At 32.0% G+C, this 22,609-nt stretch overlaps 1 protein-coding gene across 1 annotated transcript in view; it reads right to left on the bottom strand.

The window, feature by feature from the left end:
- LOC143180617 (pancreatic lipase-related protein 2) overlaps window positions 1-22,609 on the bottom strand; it is a 33,009-nt gene that overhangs the window by 2,029 nt on the left and 8,371 nt on the right. The window contains exons 2-6 of the mRNA XM_076380477.1: window positions 17,829-18,100; window positions 15,261-15,531; window positions 4,801-5,040; window positions 3,881-4,114; window positions 2,460-2,787 (exon numbers count right to left, since the gene is read on the bottom strand). Coding sequence (XP_076236592.1) covers window positions 2,460-2,787; window positions 3,881-4,114; window positions 4,801-5,040; window positions 15,261-15,531; window positions 17,829-18,100 — 1,345 coding nt within the window. The remainder of the gene's footprint in view (window positions 1-2,459; window positions 2,788-3,880; window positions 4,115-4,800; window positions 5,041-15,260; window positions 15,532-17,828; window positions 18,101-22,609) is intronic.

The raw sequence follows: 22,609 nt of genomic DNA, 5'->3' as shown, positions 1-22,609 counted from the left end.
GAACTATACTTTTATTTTTTGCTAGTATTGTAGATTATTTTAAGACTTTGAAAACTATCTACAGAAAGTCATTCCAGGTCAAACTTGCAGGGCAATACAGAAAAAGTGATTGAAATAAATGTATTGATAATTTAACGTAATTGCGTTTTATTTGTACTTTAGTAAGTGTTCAAAATGATTACATTGTATTTCAATACACTTAGCAATGCTTTGTTCAATTTATTTTCGAAAAATAATTTGATTTTCACTTTACAAGTTTATTGTGTATTCATTTCATTCCCACGTTTCATGCCTTCGAACTTTCACACTAGAACAACAACATGTGTTCAATATCAGGAATGCTGAGGACAACATCAAAGTCATTATCAATGAAATGAAAACAATCGTATTTATGTATTATTGTACAAATAAAACACAATTACATTAAATTATCAATAGATTTATTTCAATCACCTTTTCCCTGTAAGTTTAATCTTGAATGACCTTCTGTAGATAGTCTCCAAATTCGTCTTAAAATAAGCTACAATACTAGCAAAAAAATAAAAAATATAGTTCCATTTGAAAAAATGGTCGTGACTTTCACCTCGCCTTTACGCGTCCACTGGAAAAAATAAAAGTCCCACCACATGATATTTCCCTCGATGCTGAACAATTTTTATCTAAAACATTTTTGTGTATAATCAATATTTTTGAAGATATTAGTCTGTAGCACTTTATAATTTCCACCCTGTATTTGTTAATTAGTATAAGAAATAAACGAATTAATCTCATCTTGACAAACTTCATAGACACAGAAGAACCAACGATTTCAATCCTTAATAAAAGCAAACATGCAAATCACGTCAGTTCTGCCTGGTAATATTAAAAGGTACTAATTGATGTGTTTATTTAAATTTCTGAGATATCCCAGCAGTTATTGTAGAAATAAAGGCCTGAACCATACTACATCCTCGGTTCATATTCCCACCTTCTCCCCTATTATATTTAAAACAATAAACAGATATATCTATAATTCTGTTTCCTAATTTTAAACAACTATGGGAGAAAAACTACCTACAGTAGGAAAATTATATGCATTACCTCACAGAAAGAGAATACTGCTCTCAAATGGTTAGTTTTATGCATTTCCTATTTTGTGATAATGAATGGAATACACTAAGTTATCTATGATAAGACAGGTTCATTTTCGGACAACTTTCCTTAAGTGCCTAGTATTCCTTCCCTCTCTTCTACTTATAGAATTTTTAAACTTGATTCTATCGAAAACGAAGCTCCATATGGAAACAACTTCTTCTTTATTTTGAGACAGTTTTTACGTGAGGAATCATTTCCTTTTGATTGAACCACGATTTCAGAAAGACTTTGTATACAAATTATAAATCAACGTTCTACGAGCGAATGACTTTTATATTTCCGACTGTTATAATAAAGGGAAAGTATTGCTACCGATCACATTTTAATCCTCCTCGGTCTGTTAAATTTTTTCGACGTTCCAAGATCCCCTGAATATGAAAATATCAAAAAGCGACGACTAAATTCTGTATGTATGGATGTGCGTGCATATGTGTATACATGTATGTCAGCCTCTATTTTACTTTATACGGAACGTTTCAAATCTCAACCGAGAAACTTTCCCACTGACTGAGGGTCATTCTGAGCAAAAAACGTTATACATATACACACCATGGATCAATTCGCTTCTGTTTTCGAAACATAGACACAAACACTGATCCTGCTTTTTTTACTAATAACAATCTTCATAACATCCAGTAGATGAGATCCATGGAAGCACGCCTACTTGCGTACATAGAAACAAGAGGTGACCATTTTGAACAATTTGTTTAAATCAGTCTAAACCAGTACAAATTATTGTAAAACATAGTTCTAATTAAATTATTATAATGAAAAGTTAAATAGTCTGAATATATTCGATTACATGCGGTTTATACTTTTCTTTGCGTGTCTCGAAAGCGAAGACAAATCGACCCATACATAGTAGATTATATCCACTACTTTTTATCCAGAATGATCTCCCAAACACATTGGAAAAGTTTGTCGATTGAGGTTTGAAACACCTTGTATTTCTGGACTGAATTATCGGGATTTCATAAAATTTAGTATACAGTGGCTTTATACATATAGGACTTTGATACTATCAAAGTTTCAATTAAGTCAAGAAGGAACGGAGCTGCGATGATATGAAGTACCATATTTCAAACGGGGATGAAGTTACACAAAATTTTGTTCTATCAGTTACTAACTCATTACAAAGAAATACTATTAAGAAATACGACTACTCCGACACCGAGGAGAAAAGATCTTGAGTTCGTAGAATAAACAGCATATGTACTTGTCTAATGTCGGGAAAGTATCGCAATCGCATGGCCAATTTTTTACTCAAGAAAGTCTCATACTTATTTAACCACAAATCACGTTATTCTGCCCTCAACATTACGTACCCATGAGCAGACTCCAAACTTTCGATGGTCAATGAATCGATGTAGACACGTGGAGTGTGAAGAAGTCTCCACGTAAGTGGATTGAACACAGAAGCTTGATACTCCCACGAGATTTCAACCGCTTCCGGTTTGCCGACGACATCGCCAGCCAGTACCATCGTGTGAATGCTACCTGGTTCGTAATATTTCAAATGCGAACTCAGTTGTATTCTTTCTGTTTTCTTCTCGTTCTCACCGATCACTCGAATTACAAACGTGCCCACTTCACCGCCGTGATCCAAGCTCTCATTCGTGTTTGAGATATTTATTGTCACTTTGTAATGACCCTCTGAAACAGGGAAAAGAAGCAAGGTGAATACGTGCATTGCTTGAAATTGAAACGATCTTTAACAAGAAGCTGCTTAACGCGTAGGTTTCCTTAGTTCCTTGCGAGGACGTTTTGTATTCCAGCGGTGTATAGTAAAATTTAGTTGTTCATAGACTATAATTTTCTATTGTATTCGTTTGTTATAGAATATTATTCTCTGCTTAGCTTTACTTAGCACTTATGTGAGTTAAAATTTTCTGTCCTATGTTCATATAGGCTGATGCTGAAATATACAACCTCCTTCTTTTTAATAAAATTTTGTGTGAACATTTTGTAAGAACACGGATGCAGCATAAGAAACTACTAGTTGTTTTTGATGAATTATTAATATTTACGATAAATAACATATAAGCACCTACATAATTTGATGTATACTTACACATACTCGTAAAAATACTCGTAAAAATAAGTCGGAAATCTAATAGAATTGCTTCATATCGTAATGCGTTTTCGAGAAAATTGACTTCGAATTGTTGGTTTCAAATTGTACAATTATACTATAATTCTTAAAACTACTGGTACTCATCCTTGCTTAAAATTCAAAGTCAATTTTTTCGAAAACAAAACATGATATCAACAAATTTTATTCTATACTTTCGACTTACTTTTTCATATAGAATTACCTCCTTTCCGTTCGTACCACTAGTTCTGGGACACCCTTTATGTATGCTTTAATGAATAACTATACTACGAAAGAAATTCTCTAATTCAGTAGACTATAAACGAAATTTACTCATGGTATGTAGTTCTATTAGTTATTGCTTACTACTTTACCTTCTTAAACACCTAATTCAATTGTTTAACCAGAACACTGATAGTTAAGATTATTTCTTTCCTACTCTTTTTTTATATCTTTATACTAAATATGTAAAAATAGAAGAATACGTAAATAAATATTGTTACTGCAAATTATAAACTTTTTGAAATAAATATTTATAATTGGATTGGAGATGTTTATACAAATTCGTATTTTTATAAACACAATTAGAATTGTTTACAACATTAAATTGTTGTGTCATAGGTGGTTAAAATAAAATGATAAACTGTTACTAACTGCAAAATGGCTTATTTGATCCTGTCATGAAATAAACAGAAGCGTCATAATTCCCTGGTTGAGCGTCCAGCATGAATCTTGGACAGTATTGGTTGACACAGTCGAAACAGTTGCCTTCTTGAAACTTATCCCAAGATGAGCAAGGAACTGCTAAAAAAGGACACTCAGTGTTGATGCTTTCTATAAAGTACTCGTAACTACGGATGTGATTGCAGCCGAGAAATCTTTTGATCCCTAAAATAAAAATAGTGTAAATTTAGTTTCAAGAAAGATTATAGTATTTATGTTATTTAACTCAAGTTTTAATGTCTGATACAAAATACATGTATATCCATGGACAACTTACAGGACTAGTAAAGTAAAAGATTGTGAACTCCCTGAGTACTTCTATGAATACATACTTTTTATAAATCTATTTATTACTTTTATTTGTTGTATTTGTTTTTCTGTACTTCTACAGTTTAGAAAATAATAACTCTTTACTAATGTTTTTGTGAATCGCCTTTTTGTTTATTAATCCTTATCATACATTCAATTCTTATAATATTCAATTGTAATTCAGAAAATTGAAACAAATATGCAATAAAACGAATTTGAAAATTCGTAAATTAAAGGTTTGAATATTCAAAATTTGAAAGGATTACAAATTTGAGAACTTGGCAACTTGAATTCAACCATGTTGGTGAAATAGTACATATTAACATGATCTCTAAGTGCCTTCACCTTGATATGCTAAACATTAAATCACCATAATCCAAATTTTTTAGTTATTTTCTTGAGTCTTTAGTTATACAGTTACCAACATTCGACTGTAATTATAAATCCATTTTTTCATCTTTTAAAAAATAAACTTTTAAATAAGCGTCTATTATTTAAAAGCAGACGAGTGAAAAGAAAAGATTATGAAATAGAAGTCTCACCACGAAAGAAACTTCCACGTTCCAAGGTGATGGAATCGAGAACACCCTCGTTGCAACCAGGCTGATTACGGCCCCCGTTTGGATAGAAATCGATATGCGCAACGGGTTGAGTGATACCGAGGCCACCGCTGATAAAAGGATTGCAATCGGTATGGACGGCCGTGACGAATGTGGCATCCGTTGGATCGAGTCGGACCATGGCTGAGGTATTGCTGAAATGAGGCTCGGCAGGATCGAGGCCTATCGACAGAAAATCGAAACGTGAGACGCCTCCCTAAACATTACTGAAACCGTTGTTTAATTTGTCCATTGACCGCTGTGTGTATTCTTGTTTACCACTTGTCTTACTAACTTTTCTAGACACACCTAACTAGATTTTACTTTAATTTTTAATATTGAATAAGTTTATTATAATAATTGCTAAAAGTTACACGTCCATATCTATAACTTTTTAAAAATTATCTATGCTATTATAATTTTTAATTGGAAAATTTTAATGGTTTTTTGTAATTTAATATGATTCTATTTCATTTGGATTTTGAAACTTACTTTTGTAGAATTCTTATTTTTAGCAAATTTTCAGAATATAGTTCCTTTAGAAACTTAAATTTGAATAATCTTTGCTAAATAAACTAGTCTATAGCTATTTTCTTATTGAATTTTTTTATTTTCAGAATTACCAAGGTATCTTTACCCAGAAAAGAAGTTTTCAGCCAGTTATTTATTTACTTTTAAGTCTCTTTTCTCTTTGTTGAGGAGCCCATACCATAGGAGCGTCACGTAAGAATTACATGTCCTGTCGTAACGTGTAACGGTCTGCGTTACATTCATATTGCGCAAATGCGGAAGACATTTTTCGATCTAGCGAGATAATAAATTAAAAGCTCTGACCGTGGAGGAAAGTAATTGTTACCGCATTCGTGATATGACTGTTAAATTTCCCACCTGCCTTAATCTGCTCCCTCAGATGGAATCATTAAAGTGTCTAGGCAATAAGGAAACGGAAGTAACGTATACATTAATCATTTTATTGTATATTCTTTCTGGCCGAAAATAAAGTTCCATTCAAAATAATTATTCTTATGTGTAACAATTTCTATTTCTAGATTTTCATTTTTATGGTTTTACTTCCTTCCCTTTTTAACTTATTTTTATTTTTTTATTCTGTTTTTCATATCATGTGCAGTGTTTGTAGTGTGTCTCGCTAATTCACAATTAAATATTATACATATCTATATCACTTTAAAGAACTTATTATGTGTATATTATCGTGAATTAATTTTTGTCAATGAAATATTATATCATAGACACATGCAATATTTTGAAATTTTACCAACATAAATTAATTAGATGTTGTATAACTATCCAAAAGTGTGAGTATAACTGTTCATTCTACACAATTGTTTGACGAAAATGATTTTTAACATGCTCAAACGTTTACGACAGGTTACTAATACAACAGGATATCCAGCAAAGTATTAAAATGTATAATTTTGTTTACATATATATAGGGTGAGTCACGTAACGGTGTCACCTGAATTTCCTTGTAAATTATTAATGCATAAAAAAATGTTTTAATCGGAAGTTGTTTGGTATCGAGAGGAGCATACCAAAGAAGAGCGTGTTATTGATCCCAAACAACTTCCGGTTAAAACATTTTTTCATGAAATAAATAATTTACAAGAAAATTCAAGTGATACAGTTATGTGACTCACCCTGTATATATTTTCTAAAACATTATATTTTCTTCAACCCTTTCAGCTTTAGACGTTTTCAGTATACGCAATATGGAACGTGAGAGAGCTAAACGTTCGAACGTTTTTGCGACATTAATTTTAAATATTACTTAGCTTATTGTTCGTTACGTAAACAATTATAAGAATTAAGTAAATAAAATATATCTATCTTTCTACTATACATATAGGTACAATAAGTGTTTTAATACAGTAAAAAATATCAGTTCGTTGACATTATTAACAGTAAAAATATACAGCAATAAACTGAAAGACACCGTCGCACCGTGTCCAAATACTAATACCAGTTACATATTTTCATTTCTCCATCACTACAATCTTAACTTAAATTAAATCAAATCGAAAGCTTGTTTTACGTATATGTAGGTATACATATATCCCCAGATATATAATTTCAAAGACGACAAACCGTCAAAACCTTGATCAAATTTTGAAAGTAGCAAAAACCTTACAATTCGTTTGGTCCTATCACAAATGTCTCATCTTCTTTGCTACTTCTTGACGTTTCATGCTTCCTTAATCCACTTGTTTACCAGATCTTGTCTTTAGGCGGATCCAAGGGCGTAAATGTGAGCCCCGTCTGGTTTGCTATCTGTAAGGGACTCCCCAACCCAGTTGAAAGCAGCCACTCAACGTTTTCACCCTGCCTGTAGGAGACAATCCGTAGGAGGGACCTAGCCACCCTCAATCCACCCTAATTCCACCCTGTTCGACGGTCCTCGGCACCCAACCACACTGGAGAGCTTTTATCGACTCCTGGTGTCCTGGTAATTCCCGATGGGATCGATAGCTTACGTAACAGTGGTTCTTATCAATCTGATCAGCTCCATCCATCCCGCTTCATGCCACCCTTTGGGAGGATTGGTCGGAAATAGGAAACGGTTCTCATCTCTAATGGAGTTTGCTGTGGCTGCAAATGTGACTGGTTATTCTGGAGAATCGCGCTGCTTTAAGGAGTCTTGTTTCTTTGTCAACCTGATGAACTTATTTTTTCGATTTTGTATCGTATATGTTTTCTTATCTTCTTCTCGTGTAGTTTGAATTTCAAAAATCGCATAAGTCCTTAAAATGTTACACTTGGATTATTCAGGATATTTACTTTCAAATGGTATAATATTAGTATTAAAACATGATAGGGTTCCCATGTTGTTTTTGTAATCCAGAGACATTTCCAAATTTTTATGTAAAAAATCTGGGACATTTTTTAAAAAAAATGGGACACGTTAAAAATTAAGAAAACTAAAAACAATACAATACTGCTGTTTTGATTCATCGAAATATTGATTAGATTTATGAACCTGTTCAAGAAATTTCTTTTCTTCTGATATTTGGATATAGAAATCATAATTTATTAACACCGCGACAGAAATTGGTTGACAATGTTCCATGAAGTTGCCACTAGGAGTAGGTACTACTAACATGGTTAACATTAGGAATATGTAGAATAAATCTGGGACACCGGCACATTCTATTTAAAAAAAAAAAACGACCTGTCCTGGGAAAAATGGGACGAATGAGAAACCTGTAACATGGTCTAATATGTACTTAGATACAGTGAAACCTCGACTTTCAATGCAATCTGTTCTAAAATACGCTTCAACAAGATGTTCGTCTTTCGAATGAAACTTTTTCACTTGAAATAACATAAATTTGATTAATCCGTTCCAGGATTAATATCCTTATAACTGTCATAATACGAGATATTTTAAATGCCTATTTAAAAAGATCATATTGGCAAATAATAAAACAAGCTCAATAATTAAATGTTTTTATTTATAATAACACGTACATAAAACATACTGTATAATAATTGATCAATTAATAGTTTTTATCTGAAATCTACTAGTGGTGTTGTGATTTATTAACATTTTATTATTATTAATATTATATTTTTGTTAGCATTTTTCTTATATTTATATAGAGATTATATTTGTATAGAGGCGTCTGAGTGTTTGTTCGATTTTCGAACATCATTTCAAATTGTGAAAGCATTTGAACTTTGAGATTTCATTGTCATTAAATTATTGGATTTTTATAATAAAAGACAATTAATAATGGCAGATAAAAAATTCGAAAATTTTCAGTTAATTAAAATACTAAAAATTGAGTTAGTATAAATGCTGTGATCAGCATAGGATTAAAAAGTAATCCGTACAGTACTTAATAGGAACTATTGGCAATTGCTTGTAAATCCAGTATGAGTAATTGAATACATAGTTTCTTTGCGTGGTTATCGTCTACATATTTATTTTACAAGGAGAAACTGCAACAGCCTAGTTCAAGTTTTTCTAAGTACTAAACTTTAATTGCAGTTATTATAAGAAGGAAAACCTATTTAAAGAAATTAAAACTAAGATCTTACACTGAATACGAGTCTGTTTTATTTTAAAGAATACTTAATATATTAATCTGTAAGCAAGATGGGTCAAAAATCACTTTCTACCTTCTTTAACTCTAAATTATAAGTACTTATTCTTATTTACTAGGTTAAAAAGATTTTTTCAAACAAACAAAAATATTTATGTTTTGCACAATAAATATTTTTTTGGATTGAAAAAATATTTTTCGAAATATAAAAAAAATTTATTTAGATATCTACATCCTTCAAGATTAATAGAAAAAATGCTAAATTTTATATCTTTAATAGTTTAGGAGATATAAATTCAAACACGAAGGCAGTTGTAAAAATTTGGCAAAAACTGTAATTTTTGGAGACTTGTATTCCTTAAATAATTTGGAAATTATCAAAATGATGACTTAACCATCCCTTAATAGCACATGTACTACAATATATTTCAATATTATCAAAATTCCTGACCTTAAAGTACAAAAGTAATTAAGTTGGAATATAGACTGAAATACTGTTAATTTTTGAATTACTGTAGCTGAACTGACTTCATGAAAAGACGTCATATACTAACCTTTTTTTACCGTGTTGTAAAGAGCAAATCCTCTACTTTCACAGCTCTAAGTTAAAGTTGAACTTCGACACAAATGTTTCTACACAGAAGCAGATGGGAAAGTGAAAATAGTTTTTCTCCGAAAAATTGTAAAAAATCTAAATAGCTCCAATCCCTTAACAATTCTTTTCGCAAACAAAATCCCCATATATTTAAAGATTGAAGTTTCGCATTGACAGAATTTTTGTTGCCAAGTATTCCACTTTGAACGAAATATACTAATGTTATAGAAATATCCAGAATACATACTAACTTCGACCCCAATTATTATAACTATAATAAACAAATGGCAGTTTACTCGTCTCTTTTCACCATAACGAATATATGTAGTTAAATTTCTATCTCGTATGTGCTCGATCGTATAAACTCCTTGTGATGTATCCACTTTAGGCATTATGTCGGTAATACATACACTGCATTCAAAATGGAATATTTCAGCTATAAAAAATCATACACCAATTTTTATGGAAGTTTTTGTTAATGCGAGACTTCAATCTTTAAATACATAGTAATTTCGATTGCGAAAACAAATTTTTAAGAAAACTGGAGCTGTTTGAATTTTTACAATATTTTACAGAAGAATGATCTTCGCTTTCCCATCTTTTTTATTATTAGTGTAGAAATATCTTTGTGGAAATTCAACTTAAGAATGTGAAAACACAAGATTCACCCTTTAAAATAACTCCAGAAAGGTTAGTGTACAACCTCTTTTCACGAAGTTACAGTATTTCAAACGTGACAACGTTTCAACCTAGTATTTGATCAATTTCGTGAGTCACTGTATGTAAATATTTAGTTGCTTTCAAAGTATATTTTCACAATCCTCGTATGTTGGAATGTATAAAATATAGATACTTGTTTATTATAAACTTTTTGCCTTAAGGGAGGGAGTTACTCTTGATCCATCCTAAAAGAAAGAATACCTACTTTTTTAAAGAAGAAACTTTAGAGTTTAAACATAGTAAAAGTATTAAGAAAAATACTAACAAAAGTTTGAGATATTAGGTAAGTACAAAATACCTGATAATCATATTCAATTAAAAATACTAAATATTATGGAACAAGAATTCATCATATGTATCTGAAAAATTTTCTTGCGAAAGTTTCTTATGATTTAACTAACGCTTTGAAATTAATTAACAATGGGATTTAGGAAGCAACAGTGTACCATAAAATTCTTCTTTCCTTCCTAGATATGTAAATGTATACGTCCCAGTTGACCATGTCCCGATACTTAAACACTAACGTTAGCTTTATTCAACTTTAGACTTAAATTCTAACGTATTAGTTATACTTAATTAAACATAAATACTAGTATCATCAAATAGTATCTTTAGTTTCTGGAACCTAATAATTAAAGTATCGGGATATACAGTTTTAGGCTGGGTACTTACTGGGACATTTGACATCTTAAGCGTTTAGACATTGGGACATTTACCTTACTAGGTATACGCTTGCACAGTTTGGATCCAATCAAATTTAAAATCGTCGATTCAAAATTGAAATTCCAAAAATCAAATTTTGTTGAACTTTAGATTGTAATCTTTACTCTATACCAATTTTTAAAATTAGCTATCCACAATAATAAATTTACTTGATTAAAAGTACATTTAATTCTAGAACCGTATCAGAAAATTCCAAAACTTCTGAAACGATACTATTTATTTTTATTATAATTTTTAAATGCATATAGAAAATTACAATTTAAGAATGCAATTGCAGGTACCTAATAGGCGATTTTTCTCGCCGTAGTACATTTCCTTAGTTTGTTAACCCTTATTAACACTTTTTCCAAGTATGTAAACTATATTATATGTGTAGCTATACATGGAACAAAATGGCGACGATCACCTTTTCGGCCGTTCCTCTCTTCCCTCAACTGTTACCCTGATCATTTCTGATTCGATCGGGTATCTTCGTAAGTTTCCGGGTGCACTTGGCTGCTCGTGGGGCTACCTTTATTCCGGATTGATCGTTTCGTATACCACAAGGTAGATTGCTTGTACAGGAGAGCAAATTATCATACTCTAGCTGTATAAAGCAAGGAACTATTTGAGACCGTTTTGTCGTAATTTTGTATCATTTCTTAGATTTTGTACTATAGAATGGCGTGTTTTCTTAAACTTCGTTTTACATTTCGAAAAATCGTTATTTTTTGACTCCATGGATAACTTCTTTTTCTAATTTTCTAAAATAATTTTCGACAACTTCATTGTTCTGAGTCTACTACTACTATCATAGATATAAACCTTCATACGTACTGTTAATACGGTATTAATAATACTGTGTACTGAAGTACTATGTTATATTATACGTTAAACATTGCTATATTAGTCACTAATTGCATTCAGAATGGCAAATAATAAAAAACCATTGAATGTTAAAATTAAGAATAAGTCGTTAATATTTATCATCTAAACATTCTTTTCAGTTAGCGGTGAAAAACACAAAAAAACAATTTCAAGGAATTGAGCGAAATTTTTAAAAAATGCAGAGGAACGGTATGATTTTACTATCTATTTAGATAAAGAATCAACCTTATCATGATATATTATTTAGGTACCAACAAAAAAGAAAGATTTAACACAAAATTTTATCAGCAGTTTCACACAATACATTAATATTAGAGACATTAACACATACAATAGGGGACAGCAGTAGATCAGAACTATTGTGGTTTGTTACCAATTTATTAGTAGAGATAAATAATAGATTTCGTTCCATAGATAAATTATCTTGCTTAATAATGATCGTGGACCTTGCGTCAAAGATCACTTATTGCCGGCAGAAGAAAAAAATGCTATTCGCGAGCTGTTCCATTCAATTGCAAATACATTTATTGAGTCAAAAATAAATGCAACATATGTAGCAAAAAAGGAACTGTCAAGAGAGTATCTACAGTATAAAGGTATCAGAAAATTGTGTGATATTATGTTTAATGTTGCATATTCAATGTTTTTTCTTCTTGTAAAAGCATCGCCATTGCAAAATATAATATAAACACTATAAAAATGGAAATTGTAAAATACATAACGGAATAACTTATTTCGCCTGAGAAATATATTTTGAAATAGTGGAGAGAAAATGAGTCACGTTTCGTCTAATTGGCATCTGTTGCCAAAAACTATATATCTCGGAATGCTGACTACCCAAGCCTACAGCGAACAATTATTTTCATTAGTCGAGAACGTAATAATGGACAAAGGGAACCATTTACTGAACCTCCATATACATAGAACAAGAACATATTTAGAGGGAAACATCATCATTGTTATAATTATTGTTGTTGTTATTATTATTATTATATTGTTACTATTTAATACGTTAATATTAATATATGCATATACTTAAAATATGTTTGGAGTTTTTATCTCATTTCTTTAATTTGTTCACATACTCTGCTGTTATAATGTAACTTCATAATACCCTGGTCTGCATTTTTTTTACTTTCTGTACTTATACATATATGTCGTTCAGATGTTGCAATATAGCTGTTACTCGACTTGGATCGGTTATTCGAGATCGAATCACTTCTTCCAAGATTCTGGTTCCTCTAATTATTATGCATCTTGGGTTTAATAGTGTTCGGCCCCCAGTACCTTCAGCCCACTACGATCCTATCTTCGACAGCAATATGTTTTTTTCTCCTTTTACTGCTTTTCAACTTTTTCTCATAAAAATAGTTATCAAAGAAACACCCCATTTTAGCGACAAACCCTCTTTTCTTGAAATGCCTTCAGCGAGATGACATTTGGAATTAGAAAAACAGTTGGATTTTGAAAATAGTGACATTAAAAACTAAACTCTGTTCGAACAACTATTGTATCCTATAAAATAATCAATCATGTAAAATAAAGTTTCATAAACAACGGACAACAGTCAGCTGTGAAACCGAGAATCGACAGTTATTTAACAGACGAACCGGTGTATAGCCAACACCAAGAATCAGTAAGAAAGGTGAGATTGCGCGAATGAATTGGTGTATGGCTAACACCAGGAGTCACTAAAGAGGGTGGAAGTCATGAACTAACAGATGTATGGTTAACACTGATAGTCACTAAAGGATTACATAGCTATTACAATTTAATATAATTCAAACAAAAGTATACTGCTGTGGGTTCTCTACTGTTATTGCTGAAAATCAAAGGTTAAAAGAATTCCAATTAAAATACTCTAACAATAAAGGGTGAAACCACGCCTCAAAGTTGATAAGATGAGATACGAAAAACAGGCTAAAGGTAACTCGACAATTATTATCAAATTTGGTTTAAATTTATACCTAAATACTACCTACCTACCTACTACCTATCATAAATATCTTGGTGGATCAATAATGTTCTTGTCATTAGTTACCCTTTTCAGAGGGTAAACTATCTCTAAACGTTTAAATGCACATTTAAAAGACTTGAAACCTGTAAGAAGATTCATAAAATCTTTAACCTTCGGCCGACGGACGCCGGGTCATTTTGAATCAGTTGTATACACAATCAGTTATCTTCATCAGGATATAAAAATCTATTTCAAAATGCTTGATAGAAAAATGTATACATAGCAAATATGTACCATAAGATATTCAGTATACATTTAAAATGAATCATATCGTAAACTGAACATACGTGTACGTATGTATATCTTGCAAAAAAATTCAGAATCAAATTTAAATAATAAAATATTTAGTAGTTTACAGTTATGTAACTGTGCTGTTGTTTATTTTCTTGACAAGCGAAACTGTTCTTAACTATCGTCAACATTTGGAACTCAATTTTCAAGGAATAGTCTTCACTTGAATTTGATCAGCTCGTAATAAGGCAAATGTGGTTGACCAACCAAAGGTAGTTCACCCTTCAGTAAGGATGGGAGGTTACAAAATCACCAATTTGTTATCATACAATAATTTACATCTAAGATATCTTAAAAATTTTATGAATCTAATCTGATTTATGTCATGGTAAGTTCACTTTTACCAATATTTATGCTCAGAGAAAAGCGAAGATTACAAAAATGATTTAACAGTAAATTAACCTATTGCATGATTAATTTAGACTATCTTGCGACGTAGACTTTTGTCAATACATTTTAGGTTCTACTTAACTAAATCAAGAATGAACCTAAAAAGGTGAATCCGTGGTCTTATTTATACTAAGAAAATCATCTAGAAAAGTGGTGAAAATACGCATGATCCTTAATCGAAAGTAGGTTTCCTGAGGAAATCCATGTTTATGTGAAACCGCCCAAGGGTATCCGGCCTTATTTGTACATTATAAATCCCAAAAGATAATATAAAAATCACGAAGCAGTGAAACAAGGTAGAGTAAAAACGCTAATTACTGCCTGCTGACCGATCACTATGCCCTCTTCCCCCATTATTCCATCTATAACAAGTTTTAAATTGATTCTATTAACAAAACGTAGATATTTTCAATTTAATAGTGCAATACCTTATTAAGTATTATATGTGAAAACAAAAGGTGGAGGCAGAGTAATCGGTTAGTATAAAACTAAATTTTAAAAGAAACTCGGGCTATTCTAGGTTTAAAGACAGAATTACTATTGCTACAATTTTAGATATCAAAATCATTATTAAAAAAGTATCAAAAAGACTTCGATCAGTTCCAAGACGTCTTTCACCTCCGACATCCTGACCATACCAACCTCTCCGTTATTGTTAGTTTACATAGTAAAGAAACTTATTGTTACAAACTTTCGTTTACGTAATTATTTGGGTGAGAAAAATTCATCGACTTACCCGTAATTCTTCCAAGAGTATGTTGGTACGTGTGTTTAAAGTAATATCCAACGTAGCCACACGTATGGGCTCCAAGGCTGTGTCCTATACAGTGCATTTTCGATGGATCTATCATACCAACATCAACTAATTGAGAAGCCAAACGAGCCGTCATCGCACCAACTAATCTCGTGTTGGCAACAGCTTGTGTATAAGGTGGGCCTGCACCTCCGATCCAATTAACTATCAACACATTACAGTCCTCTCGTAGCAGCAATTGTTTCATTGTCCTCTAAGGCAAATTAACAAAGGACAATTTAAGTTACATATATATATGTAATAACGGTAAGAGAACGTATAAGAGTAATCTTTTAAACTAATAGTGAGTATAAAAATAATGTAAAAAACACTTTTACGGTATAATATCTTATGTAGCTTGTTATTTCAAAGTTGATTTATTAAGTCTGCAAAAAGAATGCACCTACTACATATTTTCACCAGTAAATTGTATTTTTTCACTATAAGCTCATGACTTTACAGTTGTAATGGGATTGCATGTTGCAAGTAAAAAACCTTAATTAATGCATAAATATACCTACCTATTAAATATTACTAATACTCTCTAAGGGAACATGGAATCGAGAAAAATTTCTAAAAAATAATTTATCTTTAAGTATTGAATAAGTATATTTCAGTATAATTCAGTATATTTAATTCTGAGCACTAGAAGCACATCTATATTTTTAATCCGAAAATTGAATTCTATCATCAAAATAAGGTATGATTTTAAAATTTCTACTCCATATGTAGGGTAATTAATTAACAATAAAGAAAATATGTAAACAGAAATTTTTATGTAGGTAATTGCATGCTAATAACGATATCAAACTTGAATATTGTAAGCGATTACCAATCGTCGATTGGGTAGGGCCGACGCCGATCGTCGCGCCGAACAACGACGGACACGTGAGCGACACGCGCTTGCGAGGAAGTCAGTCGAAATTAGGCCGCGAATTGTGACGAAACGCGTGTTATACGACTCAATAAATGTCTTTGTTATACATTTGCAAAGTTTTAGTTTGTGAAGTCCTCCCATCCTTACAATATCCACTTATTCTCATAAACCAATCAAGTAGATCGATTAACAAATAAATCTTTCGGAAAAAATGGCTCTACTGTAAAGTTACATTTTTCATCCACTTTGACTCATTCTCTTAATATCTAAAAAAGCAAATTCAATGAAACGTCTTCCTATAAATCCTAAAAAGTTACTAAACATACCGAATGAAGGAATTTGGGAAATAATATAGACGAGCCTCGATAACACGAAAACCTCTATAAGACGAAAATTTAAATCATTTCCTTCCGCTCAGCTGCGAAAACCTTTATAAATTGAAATAAAACTTACATTAACTTGAATTATTTACCACATATTTAGGTGCACTTTTTATCCCTACAACTCAAATTTAGAATTATCAGACTCCTACAAGTCGAAGTTTACCTCTAGAAGTCAAACTTTTATCGTCGCTACACCTCTATAACTCGAACATGTAGCTATGTATCCTAATTTGTTAAACAAATGAATGCTGGAAAATACAAGATGGCATATGCCGTGTCTCTACCCCTCCATCCATACATATCCATGCATGCTGTTCGTTTGTCATAAATCGAACGCATAATTTCCATCATCATCTCAAATTCTCGTTTTCGCATTTACATTGAGTAAAATTCTGAATAAAATAAATAAAATAAGTTTTAAGAGGAAACCTAAGACACTAACACTTTCTAAGTTGAAATTGAATTTTTCTCTGTTTAAGTTATTACAATTAACAAATTATTAACTCTAGTACAAACTCTCTGTAAGTCGAATTTTCGTGGGTTATTTACTCGTACTCAAAAACATCGATCAGTTGGAACCTCCATAGTTAAAAAATTTTAGCTCTTGTTTTGACGTTCGAAATAATTGAAGTTCTACTGTACCAACATTTGGAAGAAAAGAATAATTATTTATCATTTTTCCAATGATTTATTAAGCACTGTGCAACTTGTTTCTAGGAAGTTTATAAAAACACCACTCATTCTATTTATTTAACTGTATTAGCAGAGTACCTACTCATTGTCAATTAAAATTTGATTGAAAGCTCTTGAGTGAAAATGGGTCATGAATTTTGTTAATTATCTATGAATTTCTTTAAGAGTAAACTCCTTCAAGTTATGTTTTTAATAAAATAGAAAACTGAACCAGGTCACTCCGAATATAGTAAAGTAAGCACATAAAATGGTGGAAATACAGCAGAATCTCGATTAATCATGTTTTAATTCAGGACCAATCAGGGTTACAATTATTCGGTGTAGTAGAAACAAAGACACAGTGAAAGGTGGAGTGAGACTTAAGATTGATTTAATAGTATTCTACTGTCCCCTTTAAGTCCCCTGCTAACCTGCTTAATCATAGTTCTAATATAATAACGAGATCATAACCAGAGAGTTCAACTGTTATTTTTTAAATTTCTTCAAAGTACATTATACGTTTTATTCATTATATTCAGCATAGAATTATATTTACTGAAAAATTAAACAAGTACTTACCGAAACCCACTTTTCATCGCCATTATCAAGGAATCCGTGAATAATAAAGTAAAAGATGTTATTCCTCCGGAAAGGTGCCGCTCGAATTGTTTGAAATTTATCGATCTTCAATTCGTGAAATTGTTCCATAGTGTCACGCGTGTAGAACAAATAACGGGGGTTAATACTGTCTGGACGAGCAGGAAACGTAGACACTGGTCTATTCTCTCCTGACCATGGTGGACCAACGTAAAAACAACCATACGGTTCGAAACATCGCCACATATACCAGTCTATAAAAGAAAGACACAAAATGGGGTAAAGAAATAAACAAATTGAAGAAATAAAATTTGTTCGATATAGAGTACTTCCTTGATATAAAGTCTAATATTACTTATATGTTATCAATAATTTTACGCATTTCAACACGTAAGCATAGTTTAACAACTTCAATTTTTGAGGTTTCAATGAAGTAGCCCTTTCTGCTGATAATCAGTCACATGGTCATTGCAAACATTCTTTTTAAACTACCTCATACATTAATCCAAGTCGAAGAAAGTTGATACTTTGGGATTAAGACTTTAGAAAAAGATGTTGAAGAAAAGGAATAAGATTCAAAAGTACAAATGTTGTTCAGACTTTTGCATTTGAATGTATCAAAAAATATTTCTTCGTTATACAATCAAAATTTTATTAAAAGAATAGTTTTTATAGAATACCTATATTAGTAGGCAGATGCCTGATTAACCCGCGGTCACTCGCGCTAGTTTTTATAACGCCAGCACTCGCGCGGGGTGAGCCCAGCACCCCTAACGATTAAACCGAACCTGCAGTGACTCTGGTATTTCTGTATGTAAATATAAGTTAACATTATGTTAATACCTTATTATAGGCGAGTGAAAAAAGGACGTTATCCGAAAATCAGCTGTTTATTTTGGAAAACTATAATTTTGTTACAGATACCTACTCTTATCTACTATAGAATTGCGGAAACAGAAGCAAACGAATTATAATTTTCTAAATAACAAAAACACAAGTCAGTTTATAAAACTACTCAAAAAATTCTCTGAAATCTGCTCACGTCAAGATACGTAGCTAACTGACTTTTTCGTGTCGCGGCTAGGTGCCTAATATCTGTCCACTCTTACGCACAAAAGTAAGAAGATGGAGCTAGCTAATTTTTGGGGATGAGAAAACTCCGATTGGTTGCATTTGCTTCGAAGAGGAGGGATCTTTCCTCTGAAAATCCGTCTTTGGAAGAAGAACCCTTGTCTTTTTGATGAAATGCAGGAGGAAAATGCAACCATCTGGCAGCCAAATATTGCCCGAGTGATTGACCAGACTTTCTTGTTAGGGTTGCCGTTTTATGACACTTTGTTCAGCAAGTCGGCGGTGGACGATGTTGGTGTCGGTCCGAAATCCTCACGCAGACCACCCGCCGACGAAACAACATACACGTTATCTTAGAGTGAAGACTGCTAAACTTACTACTGAATGCCAGGGAACGTAACACTAGATTTATGAGTGGTCCGCAGAAGATAAAGATCCTCTGGCAAATATCAATGTTTCACCGACAACAGACGCAGTTTATAATATGTAACAGCTACTGAGACAATCAAATTAATCTCGCAATAAAAAACACATTTTTTTCGGGATTGAAAATGCCTGGGATGCTGGAGGCACCCCGCGCGAGTGACCGCGGGTTAACACTTGAAATCTCAGAGAGTTAAAAACACGGATGCATCAGTTTTTGGCTAACATTGAGATTTATACGATAACGGTTAACGAGATTTTATGAACGTATTGATACCTAAATAACTAACACCGAGAAGTACTAGGATGCTGTTCGCATAGGTAGTGGAGACTTAGAAACATAAGTATGTAAGGTAAATATCTCAATACCCGGACACTTAAGATATACATGTATGTCCCAATAAATAAACAACCTTGCAAAGCATGTCCCGATTCTTGAATTGCAATCCAGTACTGTTCTACTTTATACTTTTCTTGTTCTGTGGGTATTGTTTTTTATTAGGTACATAAGGATTTAATTTCAAAGTTAAATCAAACTAGCGTTAGTGTCTAGATACTGGGACCGGGTCGGTTACTGGGACATTGACCTTATTTTTTTTTTCACAAAAGTGATATGTCAACTAAAACACAAATGATTTAATTAAACCACTACCAAAATGAGTTCCAACTGAATTTTTTTAAGTTGCTCAATTACTAAATTCATTTTTTGACCTAATTTACAAGTATTTTACAAAAATGCTTTCATATTATGGTAATATAAATCGACATAATAGAAAACAGATATCTAGTAACTTCAATTCCGTAAATCCTTACTCTATTGTTAATCCACTTTCATAATTCTCAGTTATAAATTACTCAACAAATAAATAGCTGTGCATTCATGTTATTCAGCATGTATATGTATAGTCTAGTCTAATAGATTAATCTTCTGAACCAAAATGTCTTGCAGTGCAACAGATAAATTATTATCACAATTGTTAACAAAAAATTTGTAAATTGAATAGGAGAGCTATGTTGTTTCAACCAAAAGCTTCATCCTGTACAGAAGATAAAAATATGTCCCCATGTAGGATGTAATAAGGAATCAACTGAAACGCCGGGTAATTGAGTGCCCCGACGTATGCTCGTACAAAAATTGTGTACTCCAGGGGCATTGAAGTAACTTGCACAGAATAAAAACTTTTTTTTTATAGAATGGATTAAAATTTTTGAATATAGAATTATCAATAAAAATATTAGATACCCTTATTAAATATTTAAAATTACACATAAAATAATGTATTTAGTATGAAAATACTAATCGTAAGTAATCGTATACTTTATTGGTAGTATTCTAATACTCATATTGGTATTACAAGATTGTTATTATTATTATCAATAATGTCATGAGTATTATTATAAATAATGAAAAGCACGTTAATTATAAAAAATAAAAATCTAAAGACCAAAGAGAAATGAACAACAGACAGTCGATTAAAAAAAATTTCAATTCTATGTTAATAAAAGAATTAAAAACAAACAAGTCAAATGAGTAAAAGTTATTTACATTGTTTACAAAATTAATCAAAAACTAGTTAGTACTTAGGCCTAATGATATAATGCTTATTTCTTCAAACTGAACAGATTAGTTTTTAGTTCGTCAATTTGTATCTCCAAGATGGTATGCTCTAGCACAGATTTGGAAGAAGTACGGCCTTAGCGCGAGGTACAAAAATACTCAACACATCAAATCTACATATACCCTGTTCCTACATTAGATCGTAGCTCTAGATTTAGGGCTACTGCGTCTAGGTGGACAGGTTGTTCACTGCCCAAGGGCGGCTAATCACAAGGACGATATTTTGATTGTAATAATATTTATTTGTATGCAATGTTGGAAAAATTTTATTTCAAATGACGAATAAAAACCCCCAGATTTATTCGTTAATAACAAATAACGATTTTATTCGATGAAAAATTATTCGTTAGTCACAAATAAATTACATAGGTCTAGAGTCTAGTGTTATTCGAAACAGGTTTACTTGATTACAATTTCATTCGTTATTCGACCTAATTGAATATTGATACGTACAGGGGTATTATACACAATATTTTTAACTGTAACATAGCAAAAGGTAATTAATTATAATTAGAAGCTACTATTAGAATTGTGGCGGCAACAGACCGACGCCACGTTGCCGTCGAATGTTTAGATTAACACTAGAAAGATGGGAGCTTAGTATATACCTATATTGCCTGAAAGCAGTCAAAATGACTGCATTGTGAAAAAATAACTAATGCGCAAAGAAATTTGTTTAACAGTAATTTTTAATATATTTTATATCACTTACAGTCATATAACAAGTTATTAATAAGTATTAACAATAAAAAAAATGTATTTCACACTCAGAGATCCTCCTTCCCATCTGAATGACGTTACAGCGCGTTCAAAGGGAACAAAGCGCGTGGCCAGGCCTGGCATAAAGATTCGAATAACAAGTACGAATAACAATAACAATAACAATAACTTTAGTTATTGAACAACTGCAACTTATCAAGAATATGTCGAAATCGACAATTTATCATGAACTTGTATGTTATCGAACTGGTCTTTTCCAAGCAGTCAAAATGACTGCTTTTCGGCAATATAGGTATAACACATATATATTCCGGAAGTGAAGGACGGGGGGGGGGGGGGGGGGGGGGCAACAACAATGATTAATTAACCCATTTATATGTTGTAGAAAAAGTCACAAAATTATAAGAAGCTGTGTCATTATTTAAATCATTATTTTCTTAATTGAAATTCAAAAGCAGTCAAAATGACTTGCTTAGGCAATCTAGTGTTAAGATTTGGAATGAACGATTGAATGTTAGCGGAGTGTATAAGGTTCGAGAGGATGTTTGGAAGTGTGTATCGAGTGTCGCGTAGAGTTTAGAGTGCAAGCGAATCAATGAGAAAGAGAAGAGAATGACTGTGGAGAATGCGTCAGTGCGTGAATGAAAGAAAAAAGTTAGTCTGATTTTGAGAGGCGTAACGAGCGGACACGCGGCATCGCTAGGCTTGTTACAGCTCGAATAAACGGCACCAAATTTCACCCAGTTTATTACTTTCCGTCACTACCATTATCATTCACATCCTCACCAAAGAATAATATTACAGTTATAAAAATATTGACTTCTTTGTTTCCTTCTACTGACTTTTAAGGAAGAATAGGTGTTACGTTCCGAACAAAATTTGAATTTTTTTTATTACTGCTCTGCAATAAAGTGCCTTGATAATACATGCA

Source organism: Calliopsis andreniformis, chromosome 6 (genome assembly GCF_051401765.1).
Source record: "Calliopsis andreniformis isolate RMS-2024a chromosome 6, iyCalAndr_principal, whole genome shotgun sequence".
Taxonomy (NCBI): Eukaryota; Metazoa; Arthropoda; class Insecta; order Hymenoptera; family Andrenidae; genus Calliopsis; species Calliopsis andreniformis.
The sequence above is the reverse complement of the archived record's forward strand: the minus strand, read 5'-3'. Positions and strand labels throughout refer to the sequence as shown.